Source organism: Artemia franciscana, chromosome 21 (genome assembly GCF_032884065.1).
Source record: "Artemia franciscana chromosome 21, ASM3288406v1, whole genome shotgun sequence".
Taxonomy (NCBI): domain Eukaryota; kingdom Metazoa; phylum Arthropoda; class Branchiopoda; order Anostraca; family Artemiidae; genus Artemia; species Artemia franciscana.
In genome coordinates this window covers 20,368,982-20,389,143 of record NC_088883.1, presented here as the reverse complement: position 1 = coordinate 20,389,143, position 20,162 = coordinate 20,368,982, and the positions used below count along the sequence as shown (strand labels likewise).

General features: G+C 33.2%; 1 protein-coding gene across 1 annotated transcript in view; it reads right to left on the bottom strand.

Annotated features, from left to right (window-relative positions):
* LOC136041065 (uncharacterized) overlaps positions 1-20,162 on the bottom strand; it is a 134,907-nt gene that overhangs the window by 65,032 nt on the left and 49,713 nt on the right. The window contains exon 4 of the mRNA XM_065725619.1: positions 14,276-14,378. Coding sequence (XP_065581691.1) covers positions 14,276-14,378 — 103 coding nt within the window. The remainder of the gene's footprint in view (positions 1-14,275; positions 14,379-20,162) is intronic.

Sequence of the window (20,162 nt, the reverse complement as noted above, 5' to 3'; positions counted from 1 at the left end):
TTTTTTAGAGGGAGGAGGTTCAATATAGTGTAACATGCCCAGCATTAGACCAATGTGACAGTTGACTTGTTTAGTGTCTTTGTTGTACTGGTAGGCTTAGGTTTGTAGTCAACATGCTCAGAAACTTAAATAGCAACCCTAACAGATATCCAACACCAATTTTGAAGTATAAATTGACAACGTTCAGACATTCAGTCTACGATCCTAACGACTTTAATGCTCTATCATTTGTCATTAAGAGCCACCCTCTGAACAACTCCTTAGTTATGATAAATCGAAAGAGGTATAAGATGTTGAAATATGTGTAGTTTCATCGGGACAAATTTCAAAAGATCCTTCTTTAGGTAATTCATTAATACAGATTCAAAAAATATTGCATTACTATGATTTCAACAAGGTTTAACGCAGTGACAACTGTTAAGATACGCAATTGACCTGCTTTGATTATAGACGTCTACGTTGCCATATTAGTAGTCTCACATTTGTAATCAATAGGCCAAAAAACTCAGGAATACCGGTTTTGGTGGAAATCACCAAAATTCTGGTATAAAAAAGTTCAGATATCAAGCATCTCAATAGAAATTTTCTTTCAAATGACATTTACATTTTTGGTTTGACATTTTTCTTTTCTTTCGTATCAAGGTCGAATCTATGTTTTATTAGATTAAGCCTTCTCACATCTTGCACTGACATATGAGATGCATATAAATTCAACAAATTTACATGTTGAAGGAACTTTTCTAATATTACTTTAACAAGAATAGATCAGTATCATATTTTAAAAAAAAACACGACTTTGACTCGAAGCCTATTTTGATTTCGAATTGCCTTACTTTAAATTTGTATTTAAAAAAACTTGCAACTAACATATCTGAGTGGTTTTTATTTAGTATTTAAAGACAAATTAATAGATAAATTAGCATAGATCAAACTATATATTTACACCGTTATAACCATTTAAACCATTAAACCATTTTCAATGTAACTTATATAAAAGTAGTTTTTCGACTTTCATAGGTTTGTTTGCTATCGATTTTATCAATAAAGTATCAATCAACAGAGCTTAAGACTATGCTCAAAAATTACTCAGAGGCAGATTACAAAGAGGTTGTAATCAAATTACACTGAGGTTGTTGGCACAGCAGTAAAACCCGTTTAGTCTATGGTTTCAAAGGTAGATCTAAAGCAAAATCTTGGGGGGGGGAGGTAATGTGACAAGGGCACAAATAACTAACCAAATTGACAAGGTTATTTTAAAAAAAAGTAAAAAAAGAGAAAAGAACAAAATGAGGGCGCCAGAAAAATCTTGCGAAGGGAGGCGATCCTGCTTGATCCACCCTTGTATGGCTTGGAATATGCAATATTTAAAAAGCAATAAAAAGTTCACTAGATGAATGAATTGTCACTTTCTGACAGTTTATGTTATTTGTTTAAAGTACCAGGACAGTATAAATGAAATCTGATTGAAAGAAGAAAATTGTTCACATTTTTTATGACAGAAGAAAATAGTTGAGCGTAAATTTGATTTTGGAAGGATCTTCAAACGATGGTGACAATTTACAAATCCAAAAGCTAGTGGCACAGTTTACAACTGTCATTGGAGAGATAGGTCGATGTTATGAAAAGATAACCATGATTGATTAATGGGACAGAGATATTGACCAAAGAGAGACCCAGATTTAATGAAAGGAGACCCACGTGACCCAACAGTCCAGAGAGATCTTTGATTCGTTCATCATCATCTAAAATCTGATTTTTTGACTTGTAAAGTGGAAAGTAACACGACCATATATATATACATATATATCTATATATATAAAAATAAGTTGTCTGTCTGTCTGTGGATGGATCAGGTGACGTCACCTGAAAAAACTGGATCAGGTGAAGTCAAAACTGAAAAAACTAAAAAAAGGCAAAAACTACAAAAAAAACTAAAAACTAATAAAAAAAATAAAAAAGGTAAAAAACTAAAAAAACTAAAAAAAGGCAAAAACTACAAAAAAAACTAAAAACATAAAAAAGCTAAAAAACTAAAAAAACTAAAAAAAGGCAACAACTACAAAAAAAAATAAAAACTAATAAAAAAAATAAAAAAGCTAAAAAACTAAAAAAACTAAAAAAACTAAAAAAAGGTAAAAAACTAAAAAAAACTAAAAACTAAAAAAAAACTAAAAAAAAGGAAAAAACTGAAAAATAAGCTAAAATAAAGGTAAAAACCAATAAAAAACTAAAATAAAAACTGAAAAAACTAAAAAAAGGCAAAAACTACAAAAAAAACTAAAAACTAATAAAAAAAGTAAAAAAGCTAAAAAACTAAAAAACTAAAAAAACTAAAAAAAGGTAAAAAACTAAAAAAAATAAAAAATAAAAAAAAACTAAAAAAAAGGAAAAAACTGAAAAATAAGCTAAAATAAAGGTAAAAACCAATAAAAAACTAAAAAGAAAAAAAGGAAAAAACTAAAAAAAATTTTCATCTAAAAAACTAAAAAAAACTAAAAAAGGTAAAAACTAAAAGAACTAAAAAAGAAAAAAATAAATGACGACACTCAAAGAGAAAGCGACCAGGACAAAAGGAATGTTCGATTAGCAATCAACAAAGCACCGGGACACAGGGAGTATAAATGACGACCAGGACATAAGTAAAAAAAAAAACTAACAAAACTAAAAAGAAGGTAAAAACTACAAAAAAACTAAAAAGAAAAAAAACTAAAAACTAATAAAAAAACTAAGAGAAAGCGACCAGGACAAAAGGAATGTTCGATTAGCAATCAACAAAGCACCGGGACACAGGGAGTATAAATGACGACCAGGACATAAGTAAAAAAAAAAAAACTATCTATATATATAAAAATAAGTTGTCTGTGGATCTGTGGATCGTGGATCAGGTGACGTCACCTGAAAAAACTGGATCAGGTGACGTCAAAACTGAAAAAACTAAAAAAAGGCAAAAACTACAAAAAAAACTAAAAACTAATAAAAAAAATAAAAAAGCTAAAAAACTAAAAAAACTAAAAAAAGGCAAAAACTACAAAAAAAACTAAAAACTAATAAAAAAGCTAAAAAACTAAAAAAACTAAAAAAAAGGCAAAAACTACAAAAAAACTAAAAACTAATAAAAAAAATAAAAAAGCTAAAAAACTAAAAAAACTAAAAAAACTAAAAAAAGGTAAAAAACTAAAAAAACTAAAAACTAAAAAAAACTAAAAAAAAGGAAAAAACTGAAAAATAAGCTAAAATAAAGGTAAAAACCAATAAAAAACTAAAAAAAAACTGAAAAAACTAAAAAAAGGCAAAAACTACAAAAAAACTAAAAACTAATAAAAAAAGTAAAAAAGCTAAAAAACTAAAAAAACTAAAAAAACTAAAAAAACTAAAAAAAGGTAAAAAACTAAAAAAAATAAAAAATAAAAAAAAACTAAAAAAAAAGGAAAAAACTGAAAAATAAGCTAAAATAAAGGTAAAAACCAATAAAAAACTAAAAAGAAAAAAAGGAAAAAACTAAAAAAAATTAAAAAAGGTAAAAACTAAAAGAACTAAAAAAGAAAAAAATAAATGACGACACTCAAAGAGAAAGCGACCAGGACAAAAGGAATGTTCGATTAGCAATCAACAAAGCACCGGGACACAGGGAGTATAAATGACGACCAGGACATAAGTAAAAAAAAAACTAACAAAACTAAAAAGAAGGTAAAAACTACAAAAAAACTAAAAAGAAAAAAAAACTAAAAACTAATAAAAAAACTAAAAAATCTAAAAATCTAAATAAACTAAAAAAGAAAAAAAAAGGAAAAAAATAAAGGAGAAAAACAAAACTAAAAAACGAATGTATATACAGACCGGTACACCGGGATACAAATGACGACCGGGACACAGGGAATATAAATGACGACCGGGACACAGGGACACAACTACAACGGGGACACCGGGGGAAACAGGGGGATATAAATGACGACCGGGACAAAAAAACTAAAAAGAAAAAAAAACTAAAAACTAATAAAAAAACTAAAAAATCTAAAAATCTAAATAAGCTAAAAAAGAAAAAAAAAGGAAAAAAATAAAGGAGAAAAACAAAACTAAAAAACGAATGTATATACAGACCGGGACACCGGGATACAAATGACGACCGGGACACAGGGAATATAAATGACGACCGGGACACAGGGACACAACTACAACGGGGACACCGGGGGAAAAAGGGGGATATAAATGACGACCGGGACACCGGGACAGGGAATGGTCGATTAGCAATCACCATCAACAAAGCTCAAGGGCAATCATTAGAATCATGAGGTATAGATCTGAATACAGATTGTTTTCCCATGGACCATTATATGTTGCATGTTCAAGAGTCGGTAAACCTGACAATCTATTTATATGCAAAGACAATGGGACAGCAAAGAAAGTTGTATATTCGCAAGTTTTACGTAGTTAAAACCATATATATATATATATATATATATATATATATATATATATATATATATATATATATATATATCTATATTCACCGGTGGGACATAGGGACACAACTACAATGGCGCGTAACTATTATGGCGCGTAACGACTTACGCGCGCGGGGGGGCTTGGGGGGGCGCAAAGCGCCCCCACCAACTAGGTGTTGGGGTGGCGCGAAGCGCCACCCCAACAGCTAGTATATATATATATATATATATATATATATATATATATATATATATATATATATATATATATATATATATATATATATATATATATATATATATATACATACATACATATATCTATATATATATAAAAATAAGTTGTCTATGTGTGTGTCGAGTGACGTCATGTTTGTGTGTCGACTGACGTCATGTTTGTCGACTGACGTCATTATAAGGATTGAGCTGTATGAGTCATGAAGTTTTTTGTCGACTGACGTCATGTTTGTCAACTGATGAAATTACATACCGGGACACCGGGACACAAATGGCGACCGGGACACAGGGAATATAAATGACGACCGGGAACCTCAAAAAGAAATTACAGACTGGGACACCCGGACACAAATGACGACCAGGACACCGGGACACAGGGAATATAAATGACGACCAGGACATAAGTAAAAAAAAAAACTATCTATATATATAAAAATAAGTTGTCTGTGGATCTGTGGATCGTGGATCAGGTGACGTCACCTGAAAAAACTGGATCAGGTGACGTCAAAACTGAAAAAACTAAAAAAAGGCAAAAACTACAAAAAAAACTAAAAACTAATAAAAAAAATAAAAAAGCTAAAAAACTAAAAAAACTAAAAAAAGGCAAAAACTACAAAAAAAACTAAAAACTAATAAAAAAGCTAAAAAACTAAAAAAACTAAAAAAAAAGGCAAAAACTACAAAAAAACTAAAAACTAATAAAAAAAATAAAAAAGCTAAAAAACTAAAAAAACTAAAAAAACTAAAAAAAGGTAAAAAACTAAAAAAACTAAAAACTAAAAAAAACTAAAAAAAAGGAAAAAACTGAAAAATAAGCTAAAATAAAGGTAAAAACCAATAAAAAACTAAAAAAAAAACTGAAAAAACTAAAAAAAGGCAAAAACTACAAAAAAACTAAAAACTAATAAAAAAAGTAAAAAAGCTAAAAAACTAAAAAAACTAAAAAAACTAAAAAAACTAAAAAAAGGTAAAAAACTAAAAAAAATAAAAAATAAAAAAAAACTAAAAAAAAAGGAAAAAACTGAAAAATAAGCTAAAATAAAGGTAAAAACCAATAAAAAACTAAAAAGAAAAAAAGGAAAAAACTAAAAAAAATTAAAAAAGGTAAAAACTAAAAGAACTAAAAAAGAAAAAAATAAATGACGACACTCAAAGAGAAAGCGACCAGGACAAAAGGAATGTTCGATTAGCAATCAACAAAGCACCGGGACACAGGGAGTATAAATGACGACCAGGACATAAGTAAAAAAAAAACTAACAAAACTAAAAAGAAGGTAAAAACTACAAAAAAACTAAAAAGAAAAAAAAACTAAAAACTAATAAAAAAACTAAAAAATCTAAAAATCTAAATAAACTAAAAAAGAAAAAAAAAGGAAAAAAATAAAGGAGAAAAACAAAACTAAAAAACGAATGTATATACAGACCGGTACACCGGGATACAAATGACGACCGGGACACAGGGAATATAAATGACGACCGGGACACAGGGACACAACTACAACGGGGACACCGGGGGAAAAAGGGGGATATAAATGACGACCGGGACACCGGGACAGGGAATGGTCAATTAGCAATCACCATCAACAAAGCTCAAGGGCAATCATTAGAATCATGAGGTATAGATCTGAATACAGATTGTTTTCCCATGGACCATTATATGTTGCATGTTCAAGAGTCGGTAAACCTGACAATCTATTTATATGCAAAGACAATGGGACAGCAAAGAAAGTTGTATATTCGCAAGTTTTACGTAGTTAAAACCATATATATATATATATATATATATATATATATATATATATATATATATATATATATATCTATATTCACCGGTGGGACATAGGGACACAACTACAATGGCGCGTAACTATTATGGCGCGTAACGACTTACGCGCGCGGGGGGGCTTGGGGGGGCGCAAAGCGCCCCCACCAACTAGGTGTTGGGGTGGCGCGAAGCGCCACCCCAACAGCTAGTATATATATATATATATATATATATATATATATATATATATATATATATATATATATATATATATATATATATATATATATATATATATATATATACATACATACATATATCTATATATATATAAAAATAAGTTGTCTATGTGTGTGTCGAGTGACGTCATGTTTGTGTGTCGACTGACGTCATGTTTGTCGACTGACGTCATTATAAGGATTGAGCTGTATGAGTCATGAAGTTTTTTGTCGACTGACGTCATGTTTGTCAACTGATGAAATTACATACCGGGACACCGGGACACAAATGGCGACCGGGACACAGGGAATATAAATGACGACCGGGAACCTCAAAAAGAAATTACAGACTGGGACACCCGGACACAAATGACGACCAGGACACCGGGACACAGGGAATATAAATGACGACCAGGACATAAGTAAAAAAAAAAAAACTATCTATATATATAAAAATAAGTTGTCTGTGGATCTGTGGATCGTGGATCAGGTGACGTCACCTGAAAAAACTGGATCAGGTGACGTCAAAACTGAAAAAACTAAAAAAAGGCAAAAACTACAAAAAAAACTAAAAACTAATAAAAAAAATAAAAAAGCTAAAAAACTAAAAAAACTAAAAAAAGGCAAAAACTACAAAAAAAACTAAAAACTAATAAAAAAGCTAAAAAACTAAAAAAACTAAAAAAAAAGGCAAAAACTACAAAAAAACTAAAAACTAATAAAAAAAATAAAAAAGCTACAAAACTAAAAAAACTAAAAAAACTAAAAAAAGGTAAAAAACTAAAAAAACTAAAAACTAAAAAAAACTAAAAAAAAGGAAAAAACTGAAAAATAAGCTAAAATAAAGGTAAAAACCAATAAAAAACTAAAAAAAAAACTGAAAAAACTAAAAAAAGGCAAAAACTACAAAAAAACTAAAAACTAATAAAAAAAGTAAAAAAGCTAAAAAACTAAAAAAACTAAAAAAACTAAAAAAACTAAAAAAAGGTAAAAAACTAAAAAAAATAAAAAATAAAAAAAAACTAAAAAAAAAGGAAAAAACTGAAAAATAAGCTAAAATAAAGGTAAAAACCAATAAAAAACTAAAAAGAAAAAAAGGAAAAAACTAAAAAAAATTAAAAAAGGTAAAAACTAAAAGAACTAAAAAAGAAAAAAATAAATGACGACACTCAAAGAGAAAGCGACCAGGACAAAAGGAATGTTCGATTAGCAATCAACAAAGCACCGGGACACAGGGAGTATAAATGACGACCAGGACATAAGTAAAAAAAAAACTAACAAAACTAAAAAGAAGGTAAAAACTACAAAAAAACTAAAAAGAAAAAAAAACTAAAAACTAATAAAAAAACTAAAAAATCTAAAAATCTAAATAAACTAAAAAAGAAAAAAAAAGGAAAAAAATAAAGGAGAAAAACAAAACTAAAAAACGAATGTATATACAGACCGGTACACCGGGATACAAATGACGACCGGGACACAGGGAATATAAATGACGACCGGGACACAGGGACACAACTACAACGGGGACACCGGGGGAAACAGGGGGATATAAATGACGACCGGGACAAAAAAACTAAAAAGAAAAAAAAACTAAAAACTAATAAAAAAACTAAAAAATCTAAAAATCTAAATAAGCTAAAAAAGAAAAAAAAAGGAAAAAAATAAAGGAGAAAAACAAAACTAAAAAACGAATGTATATACAGACCGGGACACCGGGATACAAATGACGACCGGGACACAGGGAATATAAATGACGACCGGGACACAGGGACACAACTACAACGGGGACACCGGGGGAAAAAGGGGGATATAAATGACGACCGGGACACCGGGACAGGGAATGGTCGATTAGCAATCACCATCAACAAAGCTCAAGGGCAATCATTAGAATCATGAGGTATAGATCTGAATACAGATTGTTTTCCCATGGACCATTATATGTTGCATGTTCAAGAGTCGGTAAACCTGACAATCTATTTATATGCAAAGACAATGGGACAGCAAAGAAAGTTGTATATTCGCAAGTTTTACGTAGTTAAAACCATATATATATATATATATATATATATATATATATATATATATATATATATATATATATATCTATATTCACCGGTGGGACATAGGGACACAACTACAATGGCGCGTAACTATTATGGCGCGTAACGACTTACGCGCGCGGGGGGGCTTGGGGGGGCGCAAAGCGCCCCCACCAACTAGGTGTTGGGGTGGCGCGAAGCGCCACCCCAACAGCTAGTATATATATATATATATATATATATATATATATATATATATATATATATATATATATATATATATATATATATATATATATATATACATACATATATCTATATATATAAAAATAAGTTGTCTATGTGTGTGTCGAGTGACGTCATGTTTGTGTGTCGACTGACGTCATGTTTGTCGACTGACGTCATTATAAGGATTGAGCTGTATGAGTCATGAAGTTTTTTGTCGACTGACGTCATGTTTGTCAACTGATGAAATTACATACCGGGACACCGGGACACAAATGGCGACCGGGACACAGGGAATATAAATGACGACCGGGAACCTCAAAAAGAAATTACAGACTGGGACACCCGGACACAAATGACGACCAGGACACCGGGACACAGGGAATATAAATGACGACCGGGACACTCAAAGAGAAATTACAAACTGGGACACGGGGACACAAATGACGACCGCGACACAGGGAATATAAATGACGACCGGGACACAGGGACACATCATTAGAATAATGAGGTATAGATCTGAATACGGATTGTTTTTCCCATGGACAATTATATGTTGCCTGTTCAAGAGTCATTAAACCTGACAATCTATTTATATGCAACATATATATCTATCTATATATATAAAAATAAGTTGTCTGTCTGTGTGTCTGTCTGTCAGGTGACGTCATGTTTCTGTGTCGACTGACGTCATGAAGTTAGTTGTCGTCATTTTTGCTATGACGGTGACGTCATTAAAGATATTTAAGACATATATGTTCACGTAGAAATCTATTAATGTTTAAGTTTAAAATGACTGATGAACTTACAATGGCAAAAGCCGATGAAGATGCTCAAAGAGTCTATGCCAAAAAACTTGCTGCTGATAGAGAAAGTCAGAAAAGAAAGCGTGCCGAGGAATCAAAAGAACAGCAAGGAAATGAATGCTTGCCTGAAAAATTCTAATTTATGGGCACACGTAAAAATATTAAAATTAACTACAAATATGCGTGTCCGATTGCAAAACGATGACTCTGGTCAAACATTTTCAGATCAATTGCTGGCAATTGGAAACGGAAAGCTCCCAGTAGACTCAATTTCAGGACGTATACAACTACCTGCTGATTTCTGTAATTTAGTGACGTCCAAAAATGAATTGATTGAAAAAGTATTTCCGAATATTCTAAAAAATTATAAAAATAATAAATGGCTAAGTGAAAGAGCGATTCTCGCACCCAAAAATATAGACGTCCACGAAATCAACAATATTGTTTTGACCAAGATTCGAGACCAGGCAGTCCTTTACAAGTCAGTCGACACAGTTTTGGAACCAAATGAAGCGGTTAATTATCCATCTGAATTTTTAAATTCCATAGATCCTTCAGGGTTTCCGCCACACGTGCTACAACTAAAAATAGGCGTACCAATAATACTTTTAAGAAATATCAACCCACCAAAGCTTTGCAATGGCACGCGACTTGCCGTAAAAAAACAATGGAAAACCTAATAGAGGCCACAATTTTGACAGGGCCTTTTGAGGGTGAGGCTGTTCTTATTCCTCGCATTCCCATAATATATATATACTTTATAAATCATAAATAATACTTTTAAGAAATATCAACCCACCAAAGCTTTGCAATGGCACGCGACTTGCCGTAAAAAAAAACAATTGAAAACCTAATAGAGGCCACAATCTTGACAGGGCCTTTTGAGGGTGAGGCTGTTCTTATTCCTCGCATTCCCATGATTCCTTTTCAATTTAAAAGATTGCAATTCCCAATTCGATTAGCATTTGCAATCACCATTAGCAAAGCTCAAGGTCAATCATTAGAAAAATGTGGTATAGATCTTAATACTGATTGTTTTTCCCATGGACAATTGTACGTTGCATGTTCGAGGGTCGGTAAACCTGACAATCTATTTATATGCAGCGACAATTGGACAGCGAAGAATGTTGTATATTCGCAAGTTTTACGCAGTTAATTTGTATTGTATCTATCTATCTATCTATCTATATAAAAGCGAGTTGTGTGTATGCATGTTTGTTTGTTTGTAAAAAGAGCGTTTGCATATGACGTCATTATTAGTACATAAGGCTTTGTATATGCACAGACAATTGGAAAGCCAAGAATGTTGTATATTCGCAAGTTTTACGTAGTTTGAAACACATATATAAATCTATCTATATTCACAGGTGGGACACAGGGACACAGCTACAATGGCGCGTAAATAATATGGCGCGTAACAACTTACACGCGCGGGGGGGCTTGGGGGGGCGCGAAGCTCCCCACCAACTAGGTGTTGGGGTGGCGCGAAGCGCCACCCCAACAGCTAGTATACATATATATATATATCTATCTATATTCACAGGTGGGACACAGGGACACAACTACAATGGCGCGTAACTAATATGGCGCGTAACGACTTACGCGCGCGGGGGGGCTTGGGGGGCACGAAGTGCCCCACCAACTAGGTGTTGGGGTGGCACGAAGCGCCACCCCAACAGCTAGTAGGGAATATAAATGACGACCGGCACACTCAAAGAGAAAGCGACTGGGACACAAGGAATGTTCGATTAGCCAACAAAGCACCGGGACACAAACGACGACCGGGACACAGGGAATATAAATGACGACCAGGACACTCAAAGAGAAATTACAGACCGGGACACCGGGAAACAAATGACAACCGGGACAAAAATGACGACCGGGACACAGGGAATATAAATGACGACCGCGACACTCAAAGAGAAATTACAGACTGGGACACCGGGGCACAAATAACGACCGGGACACAGGGAAACAACAACAACGGGGACGCTGGGGGCACAGGGGGATATATAAATGACGACGGGGACACAGGGAATGTTCGATTAGCAATCACCATCAACAAAGCTCAAGGGCAATCATTAGAATAATGAGGTATAGATCTGAATACAGATTGTTTTTCCCATGGACAATTATATGTTGTATGTTCAAGAGTCGGTAAACCTGACAATCTATTTATATGCACAGACAATGGGACAGCCAAGAATGTTGTATATTCGCAAGTTTTACGTAGTTAAAAAATATATATATATATATCTATCTATATTCACAGGTGGGACACAGGGACACAACTACAATGGCGCGTAACTAATATGGCGCGTAACGACTTACGCGCGCGGGAGGGCTTGGGGGGGGGCGAAGCGCCCCCACCAACTAGGTGTTGGGGTGGCGCGAAGTGCCACCCCAACAGCTAGTATATATATATATATATATATATATATATATATATATATATATATATATATATATATATATATATATATATATATATATATATATATACATATATATATATATATAATAAATTAGGAAAAGCAAGAATTCATATTTTTTTGAAAAAGTCCTCCATAGCTACGTAGTTTTAGGTAGCACCTAACGCAAAATACTAAAAAGCAGAAACGTGTGTGTAAAATCAAAAAAAAAAAAAATAAAAATGCAGCACCAAACAGTTTAAGAAACGGTATCTTTTCCTTGAAGGTTAGCTGCCTTTGGCAATCAACAGATCGGCAATGTTTGAATTTTTATGGACTAAATTCAGTTTAATTCAGTTGTTAAACTGAACTAAATAGTTTTCCTTTTTTATTTTAATGACTCTGTGTGGTAAAACTGACGAAAATGTGGCATTGCCTAAAAAACTTCATAATTTTGAAACAACCAAAGGAAAATCTTAGAAAATTGAGGTGATCAGGTAAGAGCAGATCTAAGGTCCATGGGGACAAAAACATTATTAATTTTGGTACAGATAATACTCCAAATTCCCCCTCGTTGGTTTGTACAAACTTTGATAGAAATCAAGCAAAAACAAATCCATCTGTTCAGCTTTATCCTTCTTTTATCATTCATTGTAGTGAATAGGCATCTCATCATGTTTACTGCAAAATATTTTGTTGCTTTTTTATTGCTAAATAATCATACTACATGTTGAAAAAAATGTGTTGTTGAAAAAAGGCTTTTGTGACAGCATTATGCGATCATATTTTATTATTGTTCTTTGTTCAAGGTTGACCTAAATCCAAAAAGAAACAGAAAAATGTTTTTTCTATAAGGGAAACCCTCTCCTTCAGAAAACCCCTCCCAGAGAAAATCTCTCCTCAGACCCCCTCCCACCGGTGAAAATCTCCCTAGACAGAATTGTAACCTAATGTAATCTATGAATTGTAACCTAACGGAAATTCTTTTAAATTAAAAAGAATTCAAGTGTAAAGAAGAAAAGGTCAGTCAACTTGGTATCAATGTTAGGGTGTATACAGGATGTCTTTCGGGGGGGGGGGGTAAAAACATACCAAAATTTGTTTATATGCATTTTTGTTGCGATTTTGCAAGTTGAACAAAAATTTGGACCGGGGGTTACCAACCCAGTAGCCACCCCCTCCCCTGGATATGGTTATGTATCAATAAATTATATTATTGTCTAAATATCTTCAGCAGAAAAGGTGATTTAAACTTGAGCATTGGTTAACCAAATCATGATTTCAAAAAAGAACAAAACCGAGCTCTCTATTTTTTTTTTTTTTTTTTAGGTCCAAATATCCCAAATACAACATCAATTTTTGAGGCATAAGAACCCAAGCTGACCAATCCAAAAAATGGACAGAGGTATCGTTCATCAACCTAAAACAAACGTGTTGATTCAATTCGGCCATATTTCGAATTAGTTTCTTTCAAGGTTAAAACCCATTTTCAGTGTTTTTATGAAGACTTAGGTTTGTAACTGAGAGATTTTTTTAGCTGAATTAATATGTGCTTGACGGCTTACCCAAGTAAACTGCGTTCGTGTCCATATTGAAAATTTAAAATAATTTTTCAATAATATACTACCTTTTCTGTGAAAAGGCCAGTTTAGTATTCAAACGTGTACACTCCTAAAACTCGGGAAGAAAACACTATGTCTGTTTAATGTCTGGAGTCTATTACTAGAACTATAATTAAAAGAAAAGTTTCATTTTGTGAGTTAATAAGACACTGAACATGCTCAAAATAAAGTGATACTTACACAAACCGAAAAAAATAACAAATTCCCATTACTGCAGATTATTTCAATGTCTATATACTAATTAATAGAAGCTCTCAGAAATAAACCTTTGATTATAAAGCTGTTTATTCTGTTTTTAAATGCCTAAAATTTTGTTTATCAAGGTTGTTCGCAGTAATTATTCTCAACATTGGTAAAGAATTATTTTGAATATTGTTTGTCATCATAAGCTAATGCACATGGAAAAAAATCGTAAGCATTAAACAATAGGAGTAACTGAGACTGGAGTTATCAAAGATCTAATGTGCGTAAAAGCCAGGAGGTTGAGATAAATTTCCAAAACAAACTGACCGCTAATTTTCCTCTCTCTATTGAGGTCCACTTCCTTCATCTTGTTTTCAGTTGAACTTAAATTGGTTTCGCTTATCAATGTGTGAAGTTCAGCCACTTCATCCTAAAAAGGAAATAATATGAAGTTGCATGAGTGAAAGGAAGCTCTTCGTTTAATTTAACCAAGTTAGCCAAGTATGCCCGTATGTATTTAAGGAAGTTCGATACAAAAAATGTCATTTTGCGAGTATCAGCGTCAGCTAACAATCTCAAAGACAAATGGCCCTTTAGCAAATTTTCTCAGCACCATAGGGAAATTTCGAAGCAATTTTGGTACAAATTGTTCGGGGAACTTGCATGTGCATGTTTCAACAATTCGAAAAGCTAACGAGAGGCTAGTTGATAACAAAGCAATCCTGTAATCTCTTTCTTATTCTTAGAAAAACGCTTTCTAAACAATGTAAGTCAAGCATAAATAATATGCATATGGTGTCTTAAGAGATTTCAATCAAAGCGGTTAGACCAATAGTAAACTTTAAAAGCTATCAAGTTATCCAATGAGACTTCTATTGGGCTGATTTACTATGTTTACGAATCAGGTGTGCAAGGATATTTGAATATTTAAACAAATGAATGTTTATTAATAAACAAATTGAATATTAAACAAAATGAATATTTGAATTTTATATATTGAATATTTTCAAGGAATTGAACTTTAAAAAGAAAATTTCTGCTCCGTTCAATCAAAAAACAAAACTTACAATATCTTTATCTCTGGCACAAAACTGGAGAAGATAAATGGTTTTCTGGGAAATTAGATGTCAACTTTTAGTTTTCAGTCGTTTATTCGGATCTCTTATCAAAACTATACAAGTTACGGGAGAACCACCGAATCAATTATGAATAATTTGGCGACACAAACTAAAAAAGCTTGTAAGGGACAAGATTGGGTTATGCTCTAACGTATCGAACGACCTTAAGTTGCATTAGTGAAAAGGAAGCTCTTGGTTTAAATATAACTAAAGGTTAGCCAATTTTGCCAATACCCATTGGATTCCCTGGACACATCGAGAATTTAACAATTCACCCATAATTTACACATAATGCACCTTGGTTCTCAGTAAAATCGAGTCTTCGATGCATGGGTTGGTGCTCCTTTGTATCTAACTCCATAGGGTAGCATACTAATGTCAAAACCCAAAGGAGACTAAGGTCTCGATAGCCCTTTGCTAATTCCGGTACCCTTTGGAAACCAATAGATAAATTAGATGACATAATTAATCCTATATTTATTCTCATAACCATAAGTTTTTTCTTGGAGAGGGTTGATATAGCAGGGATACATCAACAGAGGTTGTCCTGTATTTTCTTTGATTTATATTGTTGAATTCTGTTTTCCTAGCCCAAATGTCTTAAAAAGTAATGATCCCTTTGTACATGGAGTCACTATCAGGTCATATATGTTAAACTAATCGTTTTCCTGAGGACCAAAATTAGCAATCGGTGTCTCCTCTTTTAGTAGGTCTTGGTTGCATCTCCGTGGTATATATATATATATATATATATATATATATATATATATATATATATATATATATATATATATATTATTATTAATTTTTTATGGGGATCCCCCTAGTACGACAGTTTTACAAAAAAGAAGGGTTAAAGACACTTTTTTCGGACTTTTTTCGGAGCCTTTTTTTTGGACTAAAGGCTTAAAATCTGTCAGCAAGCTGCCGACAAATGCCACTGCTGCCACTGCGACAAATGCAAACTAGCAAGCTGTTGCCTCAACATTAGATCCAAAGGTGACAAACACAAGTACAGAGGAAGTGATTTTTAGTTTTACTGATGCTCCTTTTTGTAAATTATTCTATGGAACTATTTCTGGGTGGTTTTTAGTCCTTTCTCCTTCTTACCCTCTTATTGTAACATGCTTTCTTTTCTATTGAAAAAAGGCTCCCTGCTTTGGATATGTATAAATTTGACGTGTACCAAAAGTAGCAAGCTGCTGTCCCAACATCAGATCCAAAGGTGACAAAGACAAGTACGGAAGAACTGATGTTTAGTTTTACTGATGCTCCTTTGTGTATTTTGTCCCAAGGAACTGTTTCTGGGTGGTTTTTGTTCCTTTCTCCTTCTTTCCTTCTTATTGTAATATGTTTTCTTTTCTATTGGAAAGAGGCTCCCTGCTTTGGATATGTATAAATTTGTCGGATACCAGAAGTAACAAGTTGCTGTCCCAGCATCAGATCCACAGGTGACAAACACAAGTACAGAAGAACTGATGTTTAGTTTTACTGATGCTCCTTTGGGTATTTTGTCCCAAGGAACTATTTCTGGGTGGTTTTTGTTCCTTTCTCCTTCTTTCCTTCTTATTGTAATATGTTTTCTTTTCTATTGGAAATATGCTCCCCCCCTTTTGGTACGTCTAAACTTTTTGGCTAACAAAAGTAGCAAGCTGCTTCCCCAATATTAGTTCCAAAGGTGACAAACACAAGTACAAAAGAACTGATGTTTAGTTTTACTGATTCTCCTTTGTGCATTTTATTCCAAAGAAATATTTCTGGGTGGTTTTTATTACTTTCTTCTTCTTTTTCTTCTTATTGTAATATGTTCGCTTTCCTATTGGAAAGAAGCTCCCCACTTGCAGTACGTCTAAATTTGTTGGGTACCAAAAATAACAACCTACTACCCCGATATTAGATCCAAAGAGGCCCGACTTAGGTATACAGGAGTCGACATTTAGTTTTGCCAATGCTCTGTTTGTCTCCTTCTTTATTGTTGGCTAAGCTGTTTTTGTTCTACATTTATTCATTACTACCTTTTTTCTTATTTTTATGGTATATTATCTTATCTATTAAACGGAAGTGAGCTGAGCTCATACGGGACTGAACTCAAAGCATACAGTCTTTAAACAAAACCCCTAGATTATTGCACAACGGAGAGGGGTGGGGGATGAAGTAGGCCCAAAGGCGGGTCGACAGGAAGTAAAGAAAAAGGGACAGTTGAAGGAAATCTTCCTTTAATAGCTCCAGGTGGTTAGTGATTTACCTTAATTTATTATGAGACTATGATCCCTCGCTTATTTTTTATTTTAGTTTTTTCTTGCAATTCTACGGGTGGATTTACTTACAATATAAGCATATATTTCTATTTCTATTGTATAGTTTATAGACTTTATAGATTTATATTTTATAGTTTTCTATTTTATTCACTCCCTCGTCTATTCCACTTTATCAATTGAGATGAATCATTGCAGTGTAATTTCTTGGCAATATTTATAATTTCTCAAACCTGCAAATTTCTGATACCAGAAACTTCGTATTGATACCGTATTGTATCGAAAAAAATGTATTGAATTTAACTGTTTATGGTGATACCTTATTGTATTAAAAAACCTTGAATAAAACTGTTTATGGTCGAAGCATACTTTAAAATATCCACAAAAGAATTAAGTCTTTAAATAAAATGATTCTGCTTCCATTATGGATAGCCTCACTCGTTCAAGAAACTTCTCCATACTTTTCAATATCTGGATCATTGTTAGCTAAAGATTTGGAAATCTAAATCAGAAAATCATTAAGCTGTTCAAATATTTTTCCATCACTCAGTGTTTTCTTATCTCTCTCTAAACATGGAATGTCTAAACAGTTCTCATTTCAACCTGATAAGATATCACTCAAGTCCCTACGGCGAAATTCAAAATAAATTTTCAATAGGGCAAAGGAATAGGTATCTAGAAAACAAAGACATTGTAGAATTCTGAATTGAAAGCTAAAAATACAGGCAGTCAAAAAGATCACAGACACTGACTTTAACAAGAGACTTTAAACTCAAGAGTTCATTCCAGTTGGATTATTTTACGAGGATTATCATATGACTCCCACTCATATAAGCCCTTAGCTAGTATAAATAGGGATAGGTGACACGCTAGCCTAGTTAAATTTGGTGTAGGGAAGGAAAATAATATTCGGCTATTACAATTTGAGTAGATACAATGATATTGTTATAATCGATATAACATTTGGTCATAGAATGATCCATAAGTCACGAGGGCACTCACATGATGGCAAGACGGACAAAGTTGTTGATTATGCTATTATAAATGAAGGCGGTGACCGAATTAGAAAAAGGGAGGAATATTCTAAGGGAAGAATGTTCTAAGGGAGGAAGCTTCAAAACCCAGCAAGGACGGGTTGGGAGGTGCTGGGAGTTAGGGGACAAACCCACCAAGGTTTTGTACAAGACGTTTTGAGTGATAGATTTTACGAGAATTAAAGAAAATTAAGGGAAATAAAGCAAATATTAAAGTAAGAGTTAGGAAGATGTGGCAGCCAGACCGTGGATAAAATTATTAGGAATGTGCACATTCAGGAATGTGCAGTTTCAAAAAATTTTCAGGGATATTTCAAAATTATTTTTGAATTTTCCAGAATATGGTATAATATTAAGTATTGGTATATTAAGAAACTGTGAGAGCAATCGGTCTGGACTTGCCATAGTTAAATAGAGGAACGGTGCCAAAACTAGCGATAAGGTAAGCATTGAAGATAGAAATACATAATACGAGAATACATTATAAATTAAGACGACTATGTCAGTGGAATTCCACTAGACACTACATAAGTAGCCCTATCTCGATGTATGAATAAAGTTGCTAGCCCCTCGGATCCCTTCAACAAATACTGCAACACACATAAAGTGTATCTCAGCTTCCGGCGAAAAGAATATTTTCCTGGAAACAATGAATACCAGCTGTTATGTCTCCTACCATTCCCACAAGACACATAGCGTTATCACAGCTCCCGGTGATAAGAACACTCTTCTGATTATTGATTATTATTTATTTACTACTGATTAGTAATTACTGAAGATATAATTGCGGGAAATATTGCTGAAGGTATGATCATTGAAGATATCTTGCGTAAGGCTTCAGGTGATGTACACATTGAATATCAAATATTTAACTAAAGTCATAGATGGTGTTATTGTTAACTACAGTTATAGATGCTAACTACATTTCTTTTCCAACAACACATTGTTTTTAGCTTCTAGGCACCTTTTTCCATTGATTTTATGGAGTTTATATCTGTTACAGGAATCGAACGTGAGACCCATGATTTGCAATGGTAAAAGAACGACACGTTACTTGACTGAGCAAACAAAGCATTGGTGATGTTAGGTTCCTAGATATACATTCTAGGCAATCTATACATTGTTTCAGGGCACTAGCCAACTGGTTTTAAGTGGCACTATGTCCAAGCAGGTTAATTGCGCAATCGATTTCTGAATTGGAGTTGGGTATATGATAAATGCTACCAGTGATTCATTTCCGAGCACTTTTTTGGCATCATTCCGAGAATAAGCGTACCACAGTAATTTGACATGCTTGCCGGACAGATATATTCTTGTGATTTTCAATGAAACGTTTTTCGATCTCGAAAAATTGTAATGACTAAAACTGGGCGGGTATCCTTTTGGGAATATAATGGTCACAATCACATTAGTTTACCATTACCGGGCTTGCATGTGAGATTGTGTCCCCATGTTCTCCTCCTGGGACCCAGGTACACCTCCAGGACCCAATGTACCCCTCCAGGGCTCTAATGCCTCCCATTTTTCCATCTTTGAATTTCATTTTTTACTTATAGTTTTTTTTTTGGGGGGGGGGCACAGAATTTGTTTGGACCCAAAACTTTTGTACTTACAATTTTAGACTTATAATTTTGGGGGGCTTAAAATTCTTTAGGCTAGGTCAGACACACAGGCATGCAAACAGACGCAGAGGGAGACAAACTGACACTCAGACACACAGGCACAAAGAGAGAGAAAGAAAGAGACAAAAACACACCCACAAACGCATAAAGTCACAAATAAAGTCACAAGAGAGACAGAGAGAGAC